General features: G+C 42.5%; 2 protein-coding genes across 2 annotated transcripts; both read left to right on the top strand.

The window, feature by feature from the left end:
- Window positions 1-6,358: 6,358 nt before the first annotated feature.
- On the top strand, window positions 6,359-11,043 carry LOC146712190 (uncharacterized). The gene is made up of 5 exons (XM_085451957.1): window positions 6,359-6,395; window positions 7,660-8,004; window positions 8,095-8,220; window positions 9,724-10,041; window positions 10,712-11,043. Exons 1-5 carry the CDS (start codon window positions 6,359-6,361, stop codon window positions 11,041-11,043), a joined length of 1,158 nt encoding a protein of 385 aa, XP_085308083.1.
- A 7,565-nt stretch (window positions 11,044-18,608) lies between these two features.
- On the top strand, window positions 18,609-19,868 carry LOC146712189 (uncharacterized). Its single transcript, XM_085451953.1, has 2 exons — window positions 18,609-19,662; window positions 19,729-19,868. Exons 1-2 carry the CDS (start codon window positions 18,658-18,660, stop codon window positions 19,840-19,842), a joined length of 1,119 nt encoding a protein of 372 aa, XP_085308079.1. The 5' UTR covers window positions 18,609-18,657; the 3' UTR covers window positions 19,843-19,868.
- Window positions 19,869-21,842: the final 1,974 nt, after the last annotated feature.

The following is a 21,842-nucleotide window of genomic DNA, read 5'->3' as shown; positions in this document are numbered from 1 at the left end:
GTTCACCAGCTCTCACACAACATCAGCACCGATGATCCACGTCCTTATAAACCTCTGAATCAGGTCCTGAAGCAGTGACGTCCTGAGTGAAGACCTCACTGATCACATGACTCTGGTCACCTGGACTCAGTGTTTCTGAAGCAGTGTGCTGGGTTTTTACAAATACGTGGCTGCTGCCTGATGTTGGGCCCACAGAGGAAGACGACTGACTCACTCGTCTTCACTTCCTCCTTAAACATGTGGAAGGAGAGCAAAGTGCTGCCAGACTCTTATTTCTGACAGGAACAGAAGAAACCACAGCAAACTGTTCCAGTTCTTCATCTTCATCACAATCTGTTTATTTCTGATGGTGTCTTCAGTCTGAGGGTTTGAAGTTTCCATGTCTGTGTGATGTGTGGTGTGAAGGCTGCTGGTTAAACTGGGACGCACTGTTTAAAGCACTGAGTGCTCATAGAGAGATGCTCCATGAGTCCCATACGAATTACCCACGTCTCCCACTGGGGAATTGTAGAAAAGGGGAGAGGCAAAAGGGGTACACTGTATTTATAGGGTTGCACCAAAGAAGAACAATGAGGAGGGGCTCTAACTGATAATAAATATAACTACAGGCTTGAAGGTATACAGTCAGGTATAAAGAACACATTTTGTGAGAAGTGTTGTTTGTTTATTTACAAAGTTTGCTGTTTCAGTGATAGTTGTACATCACGTTATATCACTTCAAACAGAGGTGATCCAGTAATGCTGCACTAATGAATTAGACTAACTATTCACTTTAGCTGAAGTTATTAAGTCAGCTAAAGAGTTGGATGCTGTGTAAGACATAAATAAAGCTAAAACACAAAGGTTTGGACATTTGCATGTTGCCCTACTGTAGGGGTCTCTGCAAGCATACAGGGCTCTGACAGGGTACAAGATGACAACTTTGTCAAAGCTGAACCAGGGCAAACTACCAGGGTTAAGGGTTAACTACCAGGGTTAACCAGGGTTAAGTTTAGCTTTGCAGTTTTTATTATTATATATATACAGTGGGGCAAAAAAGTATTTAGTCAGCCACCGATTGTGCAAGTTCCCCCACTTAAAATGATGACAGAGGTCAGTAATTTGCACCAGAGGTACACTTCAACTGTGAGAGACAGAATGTGAAAAAAAATCCATGAATCCACATGGTAGGATTTGTAAAGAATTTATTCATAAATCAGGGTGGAAAATAAGTATTTATTTAAATTAAATATTAAAATATATATTTATTATTATCATATAATAAATTCATAGATAATTATGGCTTATCATGTACTCAGAGTAAATTCATTAAAGTTGTGAAAGCCATTCCCCCTGCAATGATTCAGATGGCTAAAGCCAGTTTAACCTGTTCTTCCGCTATAATTTGTGAGCCGTCCCTAATTATTGATGATCGTCAATTTGAAGGAAAGACATGCAAAATTCTAACCAAACAACTTTTTCTTTCTCAATTAAAAAGAAAATATTTGTTTAAAGATTATAACTCGAGGTTTTTGACTGAGTATCTTTCTTTTCCAATTCCACCAAAAGCAAAAGAAAATCACTTTAAAATCTTAAATGCCATATACCCGTCCAACGACTGTCTTCACAAGAAATTCAGTATAGATACGAACACACTTTTTGCAACAGTGATATTGAGACTACAGAGCACCTTTTTTATTCATGTGAGAGTTCCAGATGTTTGTGGGATGATTTTCAGTCCTGGTTAACCTCTAAAAATATTGACTGCCCTTCTCTAACCTTTCAAGTAATTAGGTTTGGCCTACAAACAGAAAATAAGAAAATAGAATTTGGGATTAACAACTTGTTTATAGTTCCAAAATTTTTCATTCACAAATGTCGCTTCTTGAAAATTACTCAGATTTTTGCTTTAAAAATGAAGTCCACCTATTGAAGGCTTCATTGGACAAGTAACTCCTTACTTGAATTTTTGATGCAGCTTTTCAACTGATGTACAGATGTACTGATGTTGATGATACTATTTAAGGCAAGGCAAGGCAAGGCAAATTTATTTGTATAGCACAATTCAACAACAAGGTGATTCAAAGTGCTTTACAGAGACATTAGAAACAAAAACAAATAAAAAGCATGATTTAAAATTGATTAAAACAAGCAAACAAACAAACTAACTAAACACACACATTTCACACCTGTTCGCGCGATCTGAACCCTTATCGTAAGGGGAGCTACCAGTCCTTCTGTGGACGAGCTACTTTCTATTTTAAATTCCCTGAATTTAAAATACTCTCTAGACCCAGTCTAGACCCAGCTGGGGAGCTACCCAGAGCTCTAAACCCACTTAACAAACAAACAAACAAACAAACAAACAAACAAACAAACAAACAAACAAACAAACAAACAAACAAACAAACAAACAAACAAACAAACAAACAAACAAAACAGTATATAAAATCAAAACAGATAAATCAGAACAGTAGATAAAATCAGTAGTTAAATGTAAGTTTTGAAATTTAAGCTTAAAGTGTGGATTTGGTGCTTTATTCAAATGCAGCTGAGAACAGGTGAGTCTTCAACCTGGATTTAAATAAACTGAGTGTTTCAGCTGATCTGAGGCTTTCTGGGAGTTTGTTCCAGATATAAGGAGCATAAAAGCTGAATGCAGCTTCTCCGTGTCTGGTTCTGACTCTGGGAACTGATAAAAGACCGGATCCAGATGACCTGAGGGATCTGGAAGGTTCATACTGGGTCAGGAGGTCACTGATGTATTTTGGTCCTAAACCATTCAGAGCTTTATAGACCAGCATCAGAACTTTAAAGTCTATCCTCTGACGGACAGGCAGCCAGTGTAAAGACCTCAGAGCTGGACTGATGTGGTCCACTTTTTTGGTCTTAGTGAGGACTCGAGCAGCAGAGTTCTGAATGAGCTGTAGTTGTCTGACTGATTTTTAGGTAGACCTGTAAAGATGCTGTTACAGTAATCAAGCCTACTAAAAATGAATGCATGGACTAGTTTTTCCAGGTCCTGTTGAGACATCAGATCTTTTATCCTTGATATATTCTTGAGGTGATAGTAAGCTGACTTTGTTATTGTCTTAATGTGTTTTTCTAAGTTTAGGTCTGCATCCATCACTACACCCAAATTTCTCGCCTGGTTTGTGGTTTTTAGATGTATAGATTGAAGTTCTCTGGTGACCTGTAATCGTTTTTCTTTGGCTCCAAAGACTATTACCTCAGTTTTGTTTTTGTTTAGCTGGAGAAAATTGTGGCACAACCAGTCATTAATTTCCTCAATGCATTTACCAAGAGCCTGTACAGGGCCTCGGTCTCCTGGTGACATTGTGATATATATTTGTGTGTCATCTGCATAGCTGTGATAGTTTATTTTGTTGTTCTTTATAATCTGTGCCAGTGGGAGCATGTAAATGTTAAACAGAAGGGGTCCCAAGATGGAACCTTGGGCAACTCCACATGTGATACTTGTCTGCTCAGATGTGAAGTTACCTATTGATACAAAGTATTTCCTGTTTTCTACGTATGTTTTGAACCAGTTTAGTACAGTTCCTGAAAGACCTGTCCAGTTCTCCAGTCGTTTGAGTAATATGTTGTGGTCAACTGTATCAAATGCTGCACTGAGATCCAGTAAAACTAAGACTGACATTTTTCCACTGTCTGTGTTCAGACATATGTCATTAAACACTTTGGTCAGAGCGGTTTCAGTGCTGTGGTTCTGTCTAAAACCTGACTGGAAGGCATCGTAGCAATTATTCTGTTTTAAGAAGTAACTGAGCTGTTGGGAAACTGCTTTTTCAATGATCTTACTTAAAAACGGGAGATTTGAGATCGGCCTGTAGTTGTTCATTTGTGTCTTGTCAAGATTGTCCTTTTTCAGTATAGGTTTGATTACAGCAGTTTTTAGTGGTTCTGGAAACACACCTGATAATAAAGAAAAGTTGACGATCTGTAACAGGTCTGACTCTAAAGTCTTTGAGACCTTTTTGAAAAAACTTGTTGGCAGGACATCTAAACAGCAGGAGGAGGAGTTCAGTTGACCTAAGATGTCCTCCAGGTCTTTGCTGTTAATAGGTTGAAACTGTTTCATGGTGTTTAAACAGTTTTTTGGTGGACACAGTACATATCCTGGATCTGCTGTTGATGTACCAATTGCTTGTCTAATTTTTTGGATTTTGTCTGTGAAGAATTTGGCAAAGTCATTGCAGGCCATGGTCGAATGAAGTTCAGCTGCCACTGACACAGGAGGGTTCGTTAGCCTGTCAACTGTAGAAAATAAGACCCGAGCATTATGGCTGTTTTTAGTGATGATGTCAGAGAAGTAGGACCTCCTTGCACTCCTCAGTTGTAAATTATAATTGTGAAGTTTCTCTTTATAGATGTCATAATGAACCTGGAGGTTTGTTTTTCTCCATCTGCCCTCAGCTTTCCTACACTCTCTTTTTTCATTTTTCACTAGTGTGGAGTTTCTCCATGGAGACTTTTTCCTTCCAGAGATAACCTTCACCTTAATGGGAGCAATAGTGTCCATTACATTTAACATGTTAGCATTGAAGCTATTGACGAGCTCATTGACTGACCCTCTGGGCAGGTCAGGTGTTAATGGGAAGACCTGGTTAAAAATTGCACTACTGTGTTCAGTTATACACCGTTTTGTGATCACTGTTGTTGATATATTTGTGTGGGCTGAGATTTTACTTTCAAAGAAAACACAGTAATGATCAGACAGGCCCACATCAGACACAGTAACCTTTGAAATGCTCAGGCCTTTGGAGATCAGTAGGTCAAGAGTGTGTCCTCTATTATGTGTGGCCTCTGTTACATGCTGAGTCAGCCCAAAGTTGCCCAGAGTGTTACTCAGGTCTTTAGTCCCTTTGTCCTGAGGGTTGTCCACATGGATGTTAAAATCCCCAGCAATAATTACACAGTCAAAATCAACACAGATCACAGACAGCAGTTCACTGAGGTCATTAAAAAAGTCTGTGCAGTATTTGGGAGGCCTGTAAACATTAAGAAACACAACTTTGGATGGGGCCTTCAGCTGTAAAGCCACATATTCAAAAGACTGAAAACTTCCAGGAGATAGCTGCTTACATTGAAATGATTCATTAAATAAGACAGCAACCCCTCCTCCTCTCCTGCTCACCCTGGCCTCACTGATAAAACTGTAGGAGGGGTCGTCTCGATGAGAACAGCTCCACTGTTACTTTGGTCCAACCAAGTTTCAGTTAGAAACATAAAATCAAGGCTGTGCTCAGTGATTAAATCATTAATTAAAAATGTTTTCCCAGCTAAAGATCGAACGTTTAATAAAGCCAACTTAAGTGTTTTAGAGGTATTACTTGTCCCCTCGTGTTTGGGAGCAGTCTGTGGCACACAAGGTATGTTTACTATATTTAAAGATTAAGAAAAAAATAATAATAAAGTTGTGTTTTCAAAATTGGAGTTCAAGTTATTTTTACTTCCAATAGTGTTAACATGCTGCACAGGTCAGGAACAAGATTTTATTTTCATTGTAAGTGGGCTAAAGCAGTTAATTAAAAGTAGTCTAACATAAATGCTGTAATTTGATTATTTTAATAAACATGTAACTTGGATGGATTGGATGCTGGCGTGACCACAGTGCACACGTCTGCTGTCGCTCACAGTGGTCCAAGGGACGCTCAGTTTGTGTGTTCAGACACATGAAACATTAGAGGGAACGTTGGTCATCAGGTGTATTCCAGTCAGCTGTTTCCTCGTGTGTTTCTACTTCCCCTGATCACCTCCTTGTGTGCATTTAGTCTCTGTGTTTCTTTCTTTTCTTTTGATCAGCTGTAAAACCGCCTGTTTCAGTTTAAGCATTGTTTTAAATAAATTGCAGGCTCAAAAACTGTTTTCTCCCATTTCTTCTTGTTGCATGTTGAAGCTCTACTTGGAACCTTGTTAAGATCCAACCAAGCAAAACAGGATTTTTTGACATTTTTCAAGCAGTCTTAAACTTTTGATCGGGACTCTCAGATGATTTTAGCTTTCAGAGCCTCTGAACAGCTTTACTGCACATTTTCCCTCTTTTCTCTTTCTCACTCTAGCTTGTTCTTTCTTCTTGATAATCTGCCCCTCCCAGCCTGTCAGCTCAAACACTGTTACACAATACATATTATTTATTCACATACAAGATAAATAAACTGACGAAGCATTCAGATCATAATTCTCCTTCTAAAGCTGCTGAACAGGACAGAAAAACAACAATAATAATAAATCTCAAACTAAAAATCAATAATTTTTAACCCTTGCATGAAAATGAAAGTGAAAGTAAGCTGGTGTTTGTGCAGCAGCCTCTGGGAGTGTCTGCAGTGCTGCTGCGTGTGTCTGACTGAGGATCAGATTTATGAAGATGCCACTGATGCTGATGCTCCTCTTACTCGGTAAGAAAGCTGCTCTGATACTCTGCACGCATGTGCGCACACACACACACACACACACACACACACACACACACACACACACACACACACACACACACACAGGTTATTATATATGCAGTGCACTGATGTCTGCTCTCTGTCCTGCTGAATGAAGCCCTCCCTGCTCGGGTGATGCAGGGTGGATCCCACCATGTGGCTCAAATAACTGAGAACTATGAAGCTCAGTGAGGTTTTAGTTCATCATGAATAAAGCACTGACACACATTCACTCAGATCTCAGTGTTTTATTCATTTTGAAGCAGCTCATGAAGAACAGGTTGATGACTCATGAAACACAACATCACAGCAGTTTGTTTAGAAGCTGTTTATATTTGAAGGTTGAAGTAAGTGTCTTCAGTTTTTTACTTCAGTATCTTAACATTTCAATGGTAACTTTGTTAATATAACATTAGGTCATATTGAACTTATTGTGAACAAACTGCATCTCTGCTGTTCACCTGTTTCATGTCACAGTGGCATCTTTTACATATTTGTCAGCTTCGTTCAGATTATTCTGATTCATTTTGCAATAATTGTTGTAAATATACAAACGAAACCTTACTGATTGTTTTTCATCAGAACCCAACACAAAGCTAAATTCTGCTGCATCATCTCCACACTGAAAGGAAATTCACTGTGTGTGTGTGTGTGTGTGTGTGTGTGTGTGTGTGTGTGTGTGTGTGTGTGTGTGTGTGTGTGTGTGTGTGTGTGTGTGTGTGATTATATCGTATGACATAATCACAGACACGCATACAGTGTAACTGTTTTGGTTGTGCTGCATGAAAGACGAGTGTGTATTGGGGAGGTTGAGTTACTCAGGAGAAATCTCCCCGTACATCAACTGTTACTGTACCCCCTTAATAAACCATGTGCTTAAGACTGCGTGAAAGTTAAAATATCTATGTTCAGTGCACATAGATAGATAGTCTATATAGTTATATAGGTATACATGTCACACACAAATCCACCACAAAATGTTCCAGCATCAGAGCTGTGTCCATCAGAGGGACGGCTCAGAGTCAGACAGGCTGACATGTTTGCACATGAGGACGTCTGCTTCTACTCAGTCACTCACTTTCCTGGTTGTTGACTCAGTCGGCTCCTCTTTACCTGTTTAGTTCATCCGTGAACCATCAGGAAACTCTTTGGAACTTTACCTGATGTCCTGTGTCTCTCAGCTGTTACAAAATCACAGCACTCACCTGCTTTATATTTTTATCCTCAGGTTCCCAGCATGCCTCAGGGGTGGAGGTGTATGAGGGGGTGGAGTCTGTCCTGCTGCCCTGTCAGGTACAAGCTGATGTTACCATTGAGTCCACAGCAGCAGTGTGGGACCGTGAGGAGCTCAAGGACCCAACGGTCCACGTGCGTCTGCCGAGTGGTGACGATTTTAAAGATCAGAATATTCGTTACTTCAGTCGAACATCACTGAGAGCCGAGGCTCTGCAGACTGGAGACCTCAGCCTCACTCTGAGGAAGCCCACAGTCTCTGACAGTGGAAACTACACCTGCACATACCGCAAGCATGGACAAGATCGGAACAAGACCTATGTAGACCTGAAGGTCACAGGTCAGTGCTGTCAGGTCAGATGCATGCTAATGGCAAGTTCTAAAAATCTGTTGGTTGATGTTCAGGTTGTTTGTTTTGTGTCGATCACAGAACTTCCTCCTCGTTCTGCAGTCTGGTTCAAAGTCCTCTCAGGTGTCCTGGTTCCTCTGGTTCCTCTGGTTGTTATGCTTGCTGCATGGCTGTCTTGTAGATACAAAACGTTAAAGAACAAAGAAGGTGAGTGTTTTATTGGACCATCTGATGAAATATCAGAACCTTGAAGGTAATCAGCAAAGTTTGATTTGGTGATTTGACAGCACCATAGCTGACGTCTCTGTCCTGAATGAGTTGTTAGTGATCTTTACATCACTGATGGTTACCACGAACTGTTAAATCCCAGTTATCCTGTACAAGACGTCTGGACCGACTCTTTGTTTGAAGGGCCAAAGTTTCTGGTATTATCATTATAGTGTGATATTATTCTGTTATCATATGTTACCTTATATATGTAATCAAAGTAGTTGAATTATGATAACAGCTGTAGGACATATATTATCCTTTAGTTTAGATGGTGTGATCAGTATGTAGTTTTAGTTTGCATTATACTTCTGACTTAAAAGAGTGTGAAAATCATTAGATCTATTGGATTGACCTGTATTACTCGACACTGTTGAATGTGTTACACTGTTTCTTGACATTTCATACTGCTGAATCATGAAGAGAATGTTGTGTGCAGAGGACCTTGTGCCGATAATAGAAGAGACAGACCCCCACCTTACAGAGAGCAGAGAAACAAGGAGCCGAGGTCATAACTTAGTAAGAGAGAAAGAATGTGAATGTTTAGGCTTTTACGACTAGGTGGGGGCCGCTAGAGGCTATAAGAAGCTGAGCAACCTGTCACCATTTTGAGACTTGCTGTGACCCTCTGCAGGCATGTCTCCCCATCATGATGGTTCTAATGCTCATAAGTGTTGAATTGTATGGAAATAAATGATTGTTGATTGAGCATTTATACACCGAGTATTGTCCTTCCTTCAGCCCAAAGATTCAAAGAATTGGGAGATTTCAACAATAGGCTAACAGAAAGTAACTAAAGCTGGTAGTGAGGAGACGCGCTGAGCTCTAAGTGCCTGCAGGAGTGTCCATCCTGCTATCCACTGATGATGCAACTGACTGATAACATAACAGTTAGGTGCAATCAATAACCACACCTGTTAGTTTCAGCTCTCCTCTGATGATCCTTCTCTTGGTCAGATGGATTAGTCTTATAATAGTTAAAGAAAAAAGGCCCCATGGATAGAAAAAGCTGTGACAACCATTGAAGAAGCTCATCTCCAGGCTGGAAGCAGGACTTCAGAAAACACAGAGTAACATCAGGACAGCAGGTCCATGTGTTACGCTGTCCATGGTTTACTGTAAGTGCAGTCAGATGTGTGATGAGTGTTACAGAAACACTGTGTCCACCTCTCCCTCGAGCTTTTACACTCTTCACAGCTTTGACTGGAGTGAAACCATGAGACGCAGAAAGCTTTGACTCTGTGGTATCTGGCAGACACGTTCAGTTCAGCTCTGCTGCTGATTGGACACCAAACACAGCACAGTCTCTTCATGGAGCAAAGGAACACGTTTCAGACTGGAACCAGTCCAACATGTTTTACTGCAAACATTTCACTTCATCCTGTCAAAGGAAGTTTGCTGCTGATGCTGTGCAGCTCATGTTGTGCTTGGTTGTTCTTTCAGTTCGTGAGGTGGAGGTGGGTTCAGGTGTGACGTCTGCCAAGCTGCCCTGCAAAGCCACAGTTCACCTGTCTCAGGTAAATAAAGTCGTGTGGAAGGACAGAGATGGCAGGATAGTCCACGTGTATCAGGAAGACTCTGAAAAACAGCACAGACGTTACAGGAGCCGAACAGAAATGATCGAAGACCCGCTGAAGACTGGAGACCTCAGTCTGACCCTGACATACCCCACACACACAGACAGGGACACCTACACCTGCACCGCCTACAGCAGGGAGGGAAAAGTCCTGATGGAGAAAAAAGTGGAGCTGAAAGTCAAAGGTCAGTATGCAGATGATCCTTATTCACAGATTGTGTTTGATAAGTCAGTGGTTTGTAATGACTGAAGTAGTTTGTGGGAGAGAAACTGGTAAATGTCAGCAGTTAAAGCATCAACCAGGCTCAAAGATAAGTTTGTGGGAAACTGTAAATCTGATTCATTTTTGTAGTGGTTCAGATATTGTGAGGACGTTCATGAGATGAGATGAGTGTAAGAGAATCAGACATAAGACTTCAGAGCTCTGACTCTATCAGCCCAGCTATAGTGTTGCAAAAACAAACCCTGAGCTCGTTCCCAATGTCCTAAAATGAGACGAGTAATGGAAACCTTTACAACAGCAGCAGGTGTCTGCAGAGAGGCGTGTGAGCCGGAAACATCCTGGTCTCAGTGTTGCATACAGATTTCCCTAAATGCTTCTTCCAAAGCTGGATAGATGCTGTCTCTCCTCATCAGAATCTCAGAGACCCACATGAGTCTACACACCGCTCAGACAGCCAATGGTTTAAGGATGATGCTGGGCTATGAACAGGCTGTAGACGCTTTATGTTGATTCAGCTTTTATGAATCAACATAAAAACTGGGGGATTAAGTAAAAACATAAAGTCCACGACTGGTGTGTCATCAATAACAAGTAAAATGTTAACATGCTCACGTTGTTTGTTGTCCTCTCAGAGTGTCAGGTGGAGGAGGAGGAGGGGGCGGAGTCCATCTGTCTTCCCTTTCAAACCACAGAAAACCTGCCTGACGACAGTGAAGTGGTGTGGAAATGTTATGAACCAGAATACATGAAGGTCCACGTGTATGAGAACGGCTCTGATTGGCCCGACAAACAGGACGACCATTACAAAGGTCGCACTGAGATGAATGAAGACGCTCTGAAGTCTGGAGACCTCAGTCTGACCCTGAGACACCTCAAAGTGGGAGATGCTGGGAGATACGGATGTGAGGTCAACAGCAAGGAGGCCTGGAGATACAAGAGGGTGTTGCTCACAGTCAAAGGTTAGTTAGTTCATTCATGTTTGTGTGTGTGTGTGTGTGAGGTGTGACTCTTCTGTTTCCTCTGCAGGGAAAAATCAGGCCGAGAAATAAGCAGAGGCCATCAGGATCAGCTCCACTGATCCGTCTGCTCTGATCACTGATCAATCAGTTTGATGTGTTTATTTGATTATTGATCAGTGAAGGACATCAGTGAACAGATGGTGCTGAAGATGCTGTCAGCTGATACTGAGGCCTGTTGAGTCCTGTGTGTTCTCAGTATGATCACACAGCTAATGTATAAACTCCGACAAACCTGTGTTCTTGGAAAGTGCACTGTTGGCTGTTTCTGTAAGTCTGACCAAATATAAGGTGTGTCAGTGTCATGTGCATGTGGAGTAACCGTTAACAACACTGTGTGTATCTGTGGATGTTTGTGGCTCGGCTGCAGGGGAGGGGAGGGGCACGGGAAGCTGAGATCCATCACTGACCACACCTTTTTAGGAGCAGTGGGTGGAGCTTGCTGGACACAGCTGTGTGCAAGGGCGTAGATTTCGTTTTGGCATTGGTGGGGACGAATGATTCAGTTTTTTTCCTTTTTGTCTTTGCTTCTTGATAAAAAGGAGAAATGTACTTGTCTACATATGCTATTCTACATGCTTTTAAACCATTTAAAATTACAATTGATAGTTTTATATGTGAGTTATATAATGTGTCGAGGAGGGAAATTATTTTACTGCTATTGTTAAATAATTGTCATTGCATTAATAATATAATCTGCAGCATGGATATTGCATTCCAAGGTTTAAACAGTGTCTCTTTCAGAAAGACTGAGTTGCAGGCTGACAGGAAGTTGTATGTAGAAAGAAGCAGGAAGTTATTTTGAGCCGCAGGCTAAGACGAGGCTTTAACAATGTAACAGATAGCTTTAAGAAGGCCTTAAGCAGTTATGACTATTTTATACACAATGCATATCTGTGCTTATTAAAGAGTTGGAGCTCGGTCAATTAATTGGGGGTCGGAAGCTTTGTTCGGCGCGATGTTCGGACAATCTATTGTGCAAGTGACTTGGAGCCATAGAAGGAATCGCAATACATGCTTACAAAACACTTATATATCAGATCATTTTATATTAAGGTTTTAGTAGAGGTTCTTGATTAAAACATTTATTTAGTAGAAGACATACACATAGTCTCAGTGAGCTTCTGGTCTGGTAAAAGGTCAGAAGTGCAACAGGTGAATTGAGAAAGAGCATTTGAGGACGAGACACAGACAGTAGGTGAAGAGGTGACACAAAGAGCATGTGAGGTCAACACACACACACACACACACACACTTTAAATTAGATTTATTTAGAGGAGAGGTTAGTTATGTTTGGCGGTAACTGCAAAATTGTCTTGGTAAAAGAGGAACCGTTTCTTGGTGTCTCGGCAAGAAAGAGGAACAAGACAAGAACTGAAAGGTAGACAGGAAGGGCTAGTCATGAAAATAGAAGATGATTTTCTAGGTGAAAAGTCATGATGATGTTGATCTGATCTATGTATAAAATGTATCTGTGACGCATGAAGGGGCGTCAGTAAACAAACCCTGATGCTATAAAATATCTGTTCATGCTTTGATTAAGTCGAAGACTACTTCCTGTCTGCGTACAGAGTTGTCTTCCCACGCGTGTATTCATTAAAATCATCGTTTGACTTCACCCGGCCGGATTGGTGTGGTTATTCTTCGATCACCTCTTGTACCCTTCCTCAATATTGAATCTTAACATTTGGGGGCTTCGTCCGGTTATTGAGGAGGGAGAGTTGGAGGTTTAGACGGAGAAATCCGGGGTCTTAGGTGGTCTGACGGGCAGACATGAATTCCAGTGGTCTAAGTGAGTGGACATAAGCCGGCTTATCCAAAAGGTAAGGCACTACCTGTTGAATTATTTCCAAAGTGTGCCAAATTGGAAATGATAAAATTTAAGTCTACTCACTGAAGTTACTGGTGGATGTCTGTTTTGATTTTGATGAGAATCTCATGACAGTACTGAGGATTTAAAGCAGTTGGACTGCTGGAAAGGATTTAATGCGGTTGGACCGCGGGAAGCAGTTGGACTGCTGGAAATGATTTTAGTAGGTTAGGGAATTTGGTTATTTTTTGGTTATAAGGTTGGACCTGCTTCAGTCTTACACTTTGTTGGGTGTTTTACTGTTGTTCCAAAGTATTATAAATTACTCAAGAACGCCAGTTGGACTGGTAGGAAGCGCAGTTCTCGGAGGTAATGCTCCCTCCTGGCCGAGGACGCTTGGCCCTGACCTATCGGCGAATAGGGTTAGTACGGTCGGCAACCGGGGAGAACTTGGGAACCTCCAAAATAGCTAGTGGTTGGACCACTTTACCGTTTGGAACGGTAATCTGCGCTTTTTTGGGCAGCAAAGGTTGGACCTTGGGTGTTGGACACTTTTAAATTGAGTTAGGGACTTTAGAGATGAGGCCAGAAACTGTTGGACAGATACTGGTTAATTGATTACAAAAAAGTTGGACTTTTATCGGTTAGACCGTTAACTTAAATTTTTCGAAATTCGGTAGGTGTTAAAAGGCATAAAATCTGTGCAGTTGTAAATATAAGACGTCTCTGTAATAAAAAAGATCTCTGTGGGTCGAGTCAGCAATGCACTGACTGCCTGCTGCTATTCTTAGATGAAGAGTGTGTGTGCATGCAAATGAGGCAGCTGATGCAGAGCGCATGAGAGGACTATGCTTTCGGTTTTGTGTGTCATTCAGCTCTATAACTATTGTTTGCAAATGTGGATAAATGTCTGCAATTAAAATGCTGGCTTAGTAAATAATAACATTGTAAATATATGAATGGTGACAGCGTTTCAAAATAGAATATAAGAATTGTTTGTGTTTAAAACCAACGTTTAGGTAAAGAAGATTTAAGGTGGATTTGAAGGCATAAACAAAAAATAAAAGGGGTACAGTCTGCAAGGGTTGTTAATTCATGAGCTGACTGGATGCAGAGTAAGTGGAGTGGTCATCCTGAGAGGATTGAATGATGCTCTAACTCTGTGGTCAAGTCAGACATAGGCTTTAAGCAACCATGAGCCACTAGTAAGCGTGACAGATTAATGAGTATGTGTAAATTGAACTTGTTAAATAGCTTTGATAGGAGTAACTCAATGAGCACGCAATAAAGTGGACCTGTTAGAACCTGTTTGACATTTGTCGCTTTAACAGTAAATGATTGTGTTGTGTCCCATGCACTAAACAGTCCCATTTAATACTGTAAAATCGTTGTTTAAATAGAATAAGCAAACATGCCTGTGATTTATTTTGCAACCTGTAACATACAAATTGCAGAGGAAGAGGGTCGACTAGAGGTGACCTGTAAATGTCACATAGTGACTGAGGAAGGTGTTTCACCTTATGAGATGACAGTGTGGTCCGAGATTGAGCTGCATGAGCTAAATGCCTATATACAACGTTGTCTATTTCTATTTCAAGGCTTAAAGGAGATGACTGAGCATGAAAATGATCCAAATTGGGAGCCCACAGAGGCCGCCCACTTTGCTCAGGTTATGGTAGAGTCGGTACTAGACGGTTTTGATTCTGATATGCTTGCTTGGGAAATAATGTAATTATCTGTGGAGATGTCTCCAAGCGATTAGTAGATTTAAAGGAGACAAATGTGCTTGAGAGTGCGTGGTTGAAATTGTATGTGTGCGTGTGCGTTTGATATGTGGGAGCCTTCTCGGGCAGCGATTTTTTTGTTAAACCTGTGGCAGGCTGTGCAACATGGAGAAAGCTTTGACATAATGTCATAAAGGTGATTTCTTGGTTTTAGACTTATTAGTACGGGACAAGTTGAGGGACCCTTGAGGGTGTGTTGCTGTAAAGTATATAAGGGACGCGCAGCGCCGTTAATGGGTTTAAAATAAATGAAAAAACACTAATCCGAGGAACTATTGGAGAGGTAAGTATACGGAGGTGAGCGCGTTGCGCATAAGGGTTGCTGGTGTCATATATTAACACTTTGAGGGCGAATAATTTTGATTGAGTGTCAACGCTTGAGAACGCGAGGACAGCGTCTAAAGTGCTGGGTTAAACTTTGTGTATCACCGAGCAGGGGAAGAGGAGCCAGTGGTTGCGAGAACAGCGAGACGAAGATTGAAACCGAAAGTTAAGCGTGTCTGGGTGACCTAGACCAAGAAGGTGGAGTCGACCAACGCCATTGGAAGAGGTAAGTCTGTGTTTCAGAGAATGGCTGACAGCTCGGGTGCAACACCTAGTGGGAAAAGGGGATGCAAACCTCTGAAGGATCAGCTTGAACAGCTTAAGAAAGCTATTCGTTTGGCTTCACCTGGAGCACTAAAATCAGCAGAGAAAGAGTGCCAAGCGATGGAGGTTGAGGTAAGCAAACTTATTACATCCCAACAGAAAGGGCTGGGTGATAAAATACCTCTGAGCTTGGTGTTAAAAACTGAAGGAGAAGTGTATGGACAAATGCATGAGGCCCTACGTGCGTCCATAGAGGCATTAACGGCATTGGAGGTTATAAAACAGAGAGTAATGCAGGGAGGGCCAGAAGAGGAGAATGAAGACCGTGCGACGTCATCAGAAGTAGAAGAGTGAGTTTTGAACAAGGAGCTCCTGACCCTGGTTTAAGTCTGCCTCTGATAGCAGGTCCAAAGAACGAACCAGTTTATCGCGCCTATAAGGTGAGAGATTTGGAAGCATTGGTTAAACAACTTCCACCAATAACCAAGGGAGAACATTGGGAAGGAGAAGAATTAGCGCTGGGCGACTTTCGCACTTTGGCCGGACGTTGTATGCTGGGTGGTGGGTTAGCAGATGTAGAGCAGATAGCTCAAACAACCAGATATGCAAATGACCTGAAATATCATGAGGTGCAGAGTGACTTAGCAGATGCAGTTCGGGAGAAGGACCCAACTCCTAACTTTGGAGCCATTCCAAAAATTATTTGGGATCCTAAAAACACACCCAGAGAGTGTTTAGCTAAAGCAAAGGAACAATGGTTGTTAGGAACAGGAATACATCCGGGGAAGGAGGGTGAAAGTAGAGCGTGGTTTCGTTCGGCAGTGCTGGCAGGGCTGCCCAACCAGGTTGCAGTTGACTTGGAAAAGAACCCAGATTTTGCCGTTGCAGACTCGGTGCAGTGGGAGAGACATGTGACCCACAGACTTCAGCAGGAACAGGATTTGGCAAACAAACAAAAGAAAGAGTTGGAGGAGGCACAGGCGCAGCTGGTAAAGATACAGCTGACGGAGGCGAGAAACAAGGCAGGTGATAGAAAGAAAGAGGATAAAGAGAGCGCAAGGAAAATAATGGTGGCAAGGTCTCAGCCCGATCCTGTGCCTGACTGGTCAGATCAGGATCCGGGTCTCTACCCTGATGATCGTTGGCCCGCCAATGCACCAAGGCAGCGTCAACCCGTAGGGAATTGGGGGACCGGTGGACCGCAGAGAGGGCGTGGTGGATCCATGAGGGGAGGACAAAGGGCTCGGAATCCGGGGAATCCTGGCAGTGTGTCTTGGACTGGCTGTTACAGCTGTGGAGCAGAAGGACACTGGTCCCGAGAATGCCCTGAATCGCAGCGAAATTATCAGAGGCGAGGCTATCAACCCCAGGCACGAGGAGGCCCAAGACAAAGAGTTGCTTACAGGGGAGCACATCAAGCTCCAAACCCGAATGCAGCACCAGCCCCCCAGTACCCAGTAGCCGACTGGGGCTGGGAGGGGGAGCAATACTGATGGAGCCCGGAGAAACTGAACAGCGTGGGGACGGCAGAACCTATGCTGTCAATGATGATGATCCAGCATTGACACAGCTGGGAAAACAGACTTTGAAGCACCAATATGTGGTGTCCTGACAGGTGCCTGGAAAATCTCATGGGCAGGGACCTGCTTGTGAAACTGGGATCACCTTCAAAGACTCAATATCTAGTCCAGAACTCTGAACAACCCACTGCCGAAATCTACTGGGGGAGGCTAGTGGAAGAAGGCATTTTGAGACATTATCAGCTATGGAAACCCTGGGTAATGAGCCTGGCCGTCTATTCCCCCCCGCGAGATCCTTTCCACGTTACACTCTTTTATGATAGGGAAGATAATGATATCTATCGGGAACAGTTCCAGTCTGATCTTGAGGGACAGACGTGGAATGTGCAAACACATAACATTTATGTTGGACCAGAAGGTGTGGCCGCGGCTGTGAAATTTACTGATGAACAACTGCCTTGGTACAATGTGGGAGAGGATTCAGCCCCTCACATTACATTGGCGGTCCACGAGGGTCATGGGCCAAGAGATCTGGGACCAATGGTCAAGCGGGCGCTGGACAACGCATGCTGGCAAGGCACCCAAATTCCAAATGTCTGGTATGCACCAAAATGTAAAATATATCGCATAACTTGTTTGTCCAACGATGCAGTGATCTTAGAACATAAAGAAATCTCCAGAATACATGGCAGGGAAAGAATGGATCATCCTGATGCAGTAGCTGAGCTCTCAAAATTGCCTGGTACTTTGTGGTCCGCAGGGCCCACAGATGTAGGTCTAGCTAACTGTTCGCCTGTCCTGTTCCGGCTGAAGTCTGACATACCATTTAACAGACCATAATAGAAGCACAAAACTGAAGACCAAAAGTGGTTCACATGTATTGACCTAGCGAATGCATTCTTTTGTCTCCCACTGCACGAGTCACTCAGAGACATTTTCTCATTCACATACAGAGGCCGCAAATTTAGGTACACACGCCTACCACAAGGCTTTGCACTCTCACCAGGAATTTTTAATCAGGTGTTGAAAGAGACATTGTCCCCATGTCAACTGCCAGGGGGCTGTACATTAATAGAGTATGTTGATGATCTTCTTATTGCAGCCCCGTCAGCAGCGGCCTGTACGGCAGCATCGCTCGTGGTGTTGAACAGATTGGCGGAGTGTGGCTTCAAAGTGAGCAAAGAAAAACTGCAGTTGGTCCGGCCAGAGGTAACATTCCTGGGCCGGGTGATCGCACACAGATCAGTGGGGTTAATGAACACACACAGAGACCAAATTCTGACACATCCAAAACCAAGAACTGTGAAGGAGTTGCTTTCCTTTCTTGGCTTGACAGGTTACAGCAGGCAGTTCATTCCGAACTATGCGGGTAAAACGGCCCCTTTAAGGGACCTGATCAAGAAAGTTGGTGTTCGAAATCTGAAGGCTGAATTGCCTTGGACGCCGGACACAGAGACAGCGTTCATTTCACTAAAACAGGATTTGTCAAGAGCCACAGATCTGGCCACACCTAACTATGATGAGGCATTTTATCTTGATGTTTCAGAAACAAAGGGAGTTGTGAATGGTGTGTTGTTTCAGAAAAAAGGGGGAGGTAGGGATGTACTTATGTATGTCAGCATAAGATTAAATTTAACAGAAGCAAGGCATCCCACATGCACACAACACGCAGCAGGAGTAGCAAAGATAATTCAGAAAACAGCACATATAGTGAGGGAACACCCACTGAAAGTGCTTACTACACACAGTGTAGTGGCCTATGTGAACTCACAGGCATTCACAATGACTCCACTGACGCAACAAGGGTTCAGCAAAATTTTAGAGGCGCCAAATCTGATATTCACACATGAAGGAATAAATATGGCAGACCTAATGGGGTCAGGAGAACCACATGACTGTATTAAGAAAGCCCAGGTTGAAGGAAAAATCGAGGGACAACAGTCGGCCCAGAGAGCTGAAGTGATAGCCCTAACTCGAGCCCTGAGGTTGGCTAAAAACATGAGAGTGAACATCTACACTGACTCAGCATATGCGTTTGGAGCAGCTCATGTGGAACTGGCTCAGTGGAAGGGAGCCGGGTTCAGAACGGCCACTAATGCACCCATCTGTCACAAAAAGGCCCTGGAGGACCCAGACGAGGTAAGTATTATAAAATGCAAAGGCCACTCACAAGCAGACAGTATGGTGGCAAGAGGAAATCAGAAAGCTGACGAAGCCGCAAAGGAAGCAGCGGGCTACAAAGGACAGAGACAACTGGTGCAGGTAACCCCAGAAGAGGAGGTTAGCACTAACAGCATGGAAGAAGTTAGACAGGCTCAGGAGGAGACATCCCCAGAGGAAAAGGGGGTGTGGGAAAACAAAGGAGCCTGGCAAGATGGCGGTTTGTGGAGGGGGCCAGATGGGCGTCCCGCTTTAACGGCCAAGATGGCGGAACAAAAGGTGAATGAGGCTCACGGGCTTGGTCACGTGGGAGTGAAACAGATGGAGAGAAATTTGTGCCGATGGTGGCATCCTGATTTGAGAAGGATGATACTGGAAAAGGCCAGAACGTGCCTAATTTGTGGGGCACACAACCCAAAGCCAGCAGTAAAACCTGAAGCTGGTAAGTTTCTCATGCCAGAAAGGCCAGGAGAAGAGGTCGTGATTGATTATACCGACATGATTGATACAGGCCCAGGTGGGGTGAGGTATTTGTTGGTGTGTGTGGATGTTTTGACTGGATGGCCCGAAGCATGGGCGACCAAATGTGAAGACGCGAAAAGCGTGATTAAGTGCTTAATCAATCATTACATTCCAAGGCATGGGTTTCCCAAGAGAATTAGATCAGACAATGGTACTCACTTCAAGAATAAAGATTTGCAAGAGGTAGAGAGGATGTTGGGAGTGCAACATAAGTTCGGGACGGTCTTTCATCCTCAATCTCAAGGAAAGGTAGAGAGGATGAACCTAAATTTGAAAAACAAGTTGGCTAAAATTTGTGCGCAGACAGGGCTAAATTGGGTCGCAGCCCTGCCCATTGCTTTGATGACCATAAGATGTTTATGATGATGTTAACTTTGTATTTCAGGTGCAGTTATAACTAGTTTATACATATTGCATTTTGTGCTTTTAAAGGAGTTGTGGCTCAAATTTGTCTCTGGAGGGTCACGAGCCTTTGGCTAGCGCTATGATTAGCCAATCTACTGTGAGGATAATATGAGTTCATGAAGGATTGCACACGCTTACAGACACAGAGTTAAGAAACACACATGACAGTATTGATTCCAGGCAAAAGGCCCTAAATTCATTTAGCTTTTAACTGAACTTAAAGAAGGACCAAAGAGGAAGGAAAGCATATATTTTGGTTAAGTCTGATACATTAGAATTAGAAGGCATTGTTACATTAAGGGAGCAAAATGAAATAAAAAGGTTATACCAAAACAGGTGATAACATAGGAAATGTGAGGTTTTAAAATGAAGTTAGTGTTAACACATAGGAGTTGTTTCAAGGCAGCATTTAGCTATGATGAAATGTATACAGGAGTAATTGCTTATATGCTTAAACTTAATTGATTAAAGTGGTTGTTTTCTTTTGGAGTAGATTAACTTGCAGCAGCGACAACTTGTGCACAGGATGTTGATGATCAGATAAGGGAAAGTAGAGCGAGCAACTGGACGTGAAACCAGCGCTTAAAAGAATTTTAAAGTGATGAGTAACGTTGAAGAGTATACATAAATACAAGTCAATAAGTTAAGAAGATAATTAGGATCAGGCTTTTGATTAAAGAGTCCCAGATAGGATAAGTTAGGGAGATGCAGGAAAGGTGTTTTGTTTCCTTTGCAGAAGATCGATCTCGGCGACCACAGGAGGGGCGAGGATCCTGGAGATCTCGAGGTTCGAGACCACCAGAGAAGGGTCTGCGTGAGGACACAATGTATTGTGACCTCTGGTGTTCCAGAGGTCAAAAGGGGGAGTGTCGAGGAGGGAAATTATTTTACTGCTATTGTTAAATAATTGTCATTGCATTAATAATATAATCTGCAGCATGGATATTGCATTCCAAGGTTTAAACAGTGTCTCTTTCAGAAAGACTGAGTTGCAGGCTGACAGGAAGTTGTATGTAGAAAGAAGCAGGAAGTTATTTTGAGCCGCAGGCTAAGACGAGGCTTTAACAATGTAACAGATAGCTTTAAGAAGGCCTTAAGCAGTTATGACTATTTTATACACAATGCATATCTGTGCTTATTAAAGAGTTGGAGCTCGGTCAATTAATTGGGGGTCGGAAGCTTTGTTCGGCGCGATGTTCGGACAATCTATTGTGCAAGTGACTTGGAGCCATAGAAGGAATCGCAATACATGCTTACAAAACACTTATATATCAGATCATTTTATATTAAGGTTTTAGTAGAGGTTCTTGATTAAAACATTTATTTAGTAGAAGACATACACATAGTCTCAGTGAGCTTCTGGTCTGGTAAAAGGTCAGAAGTGCAACAGGTGAATTGAGAAAGAGCATTTGAGGACGAGACACAGACAGTAGGTGAAGAGGTGACACAAAGAGCATGTGAGGTCAACACACACACACACACACACACTTTAAATTAGATTTATTTAGAGGAGAGGTTAGTTATGTTTGGCGGTAACTGCAAAATTGTCTTGGTAAAAGAGGAACCGTTTCTTGGTGTCTCGGCAAGAAAGAGGAACAAGACAAGAACTGAAAGGTAGACAGGAAGGGCTAGTCATGAAAATAGAAGATGATTTTCTAGGTGAAAAGTCATGATGATGTTGATCTGATCTATGTATAAAATGTATCTGTGACGCATGAAGGGGCGTCAGTAAACAAACCCTGATGCTATAAAATATCTGTTCATGCTTTGATTAAGTCGAAGACTACTTCCTGTCTGCGTACAGAGTTGTCTTCCCACGCGTGTATTCATTAAAATCATCGTTTGACTTCACCCGGCCGGATTGGTGTGGTTATTCTTCGATCACCTCTTGTACCCTTCCTCAATATTGAATCTTAACAAATGCTAAATTACAATTAAACAAATGACTAAGTAGTTTA

Source organism: Copadichromis virginalis, linkage group LG3 (assembly GCF_057382275.1).
Source record: "Copadichromis virginalis isolate Kocher_CV1m ecotype Utaka linkage group LG3, C_Virginalis_male_GT1.1, whole genome shotgun sequence".
Lineage (NCBI taxonomy): Eukaryota > Metazoa > Chordata > Actinopteri > Cichliformes > Cichlidae > Copadichromis > Copadichromis virginalis.
This window is presented reverse-complemented; position numbering and strand designations above follow the sequence as displayed.

Coding starts and splice junctions, on each gene's coding strand:
- LOC146712190 (XM_085451957.1), top strand. CDS start 6,359: ATGAAGATGCCACTGATGCTGATGCTCCTCTTACTCG. Junction 6,396..7,659: donor GCTGATGCTCCTCTTACTCG/GTAAGAAAGCTG, acceptor TTTTATCCTCAG/GTTCCCAGCATGCCTCAGGG. Junction 8,221..9,723: donor AACGTTAAAGAACAAAGAAG/GTGAGTGTTTTA, acceptor TTGTTCTTTCAG/TTCGTGAGGTGGAGGTGGGT.
- LOC146712189 (XM_085451953.1), top strand. CDS start 18,658: ATGGCAGACCTAATGGGGTCAGGAGAACCACATGACTGTATTAAGAAA. Junction 19,663..19,728: donor AGAATAAAGATTTGCAAGAG/GTAGAGAGGATG, acceptor TCTCAAGGAAAG/GTAGAGAGGATGAACCTAAA.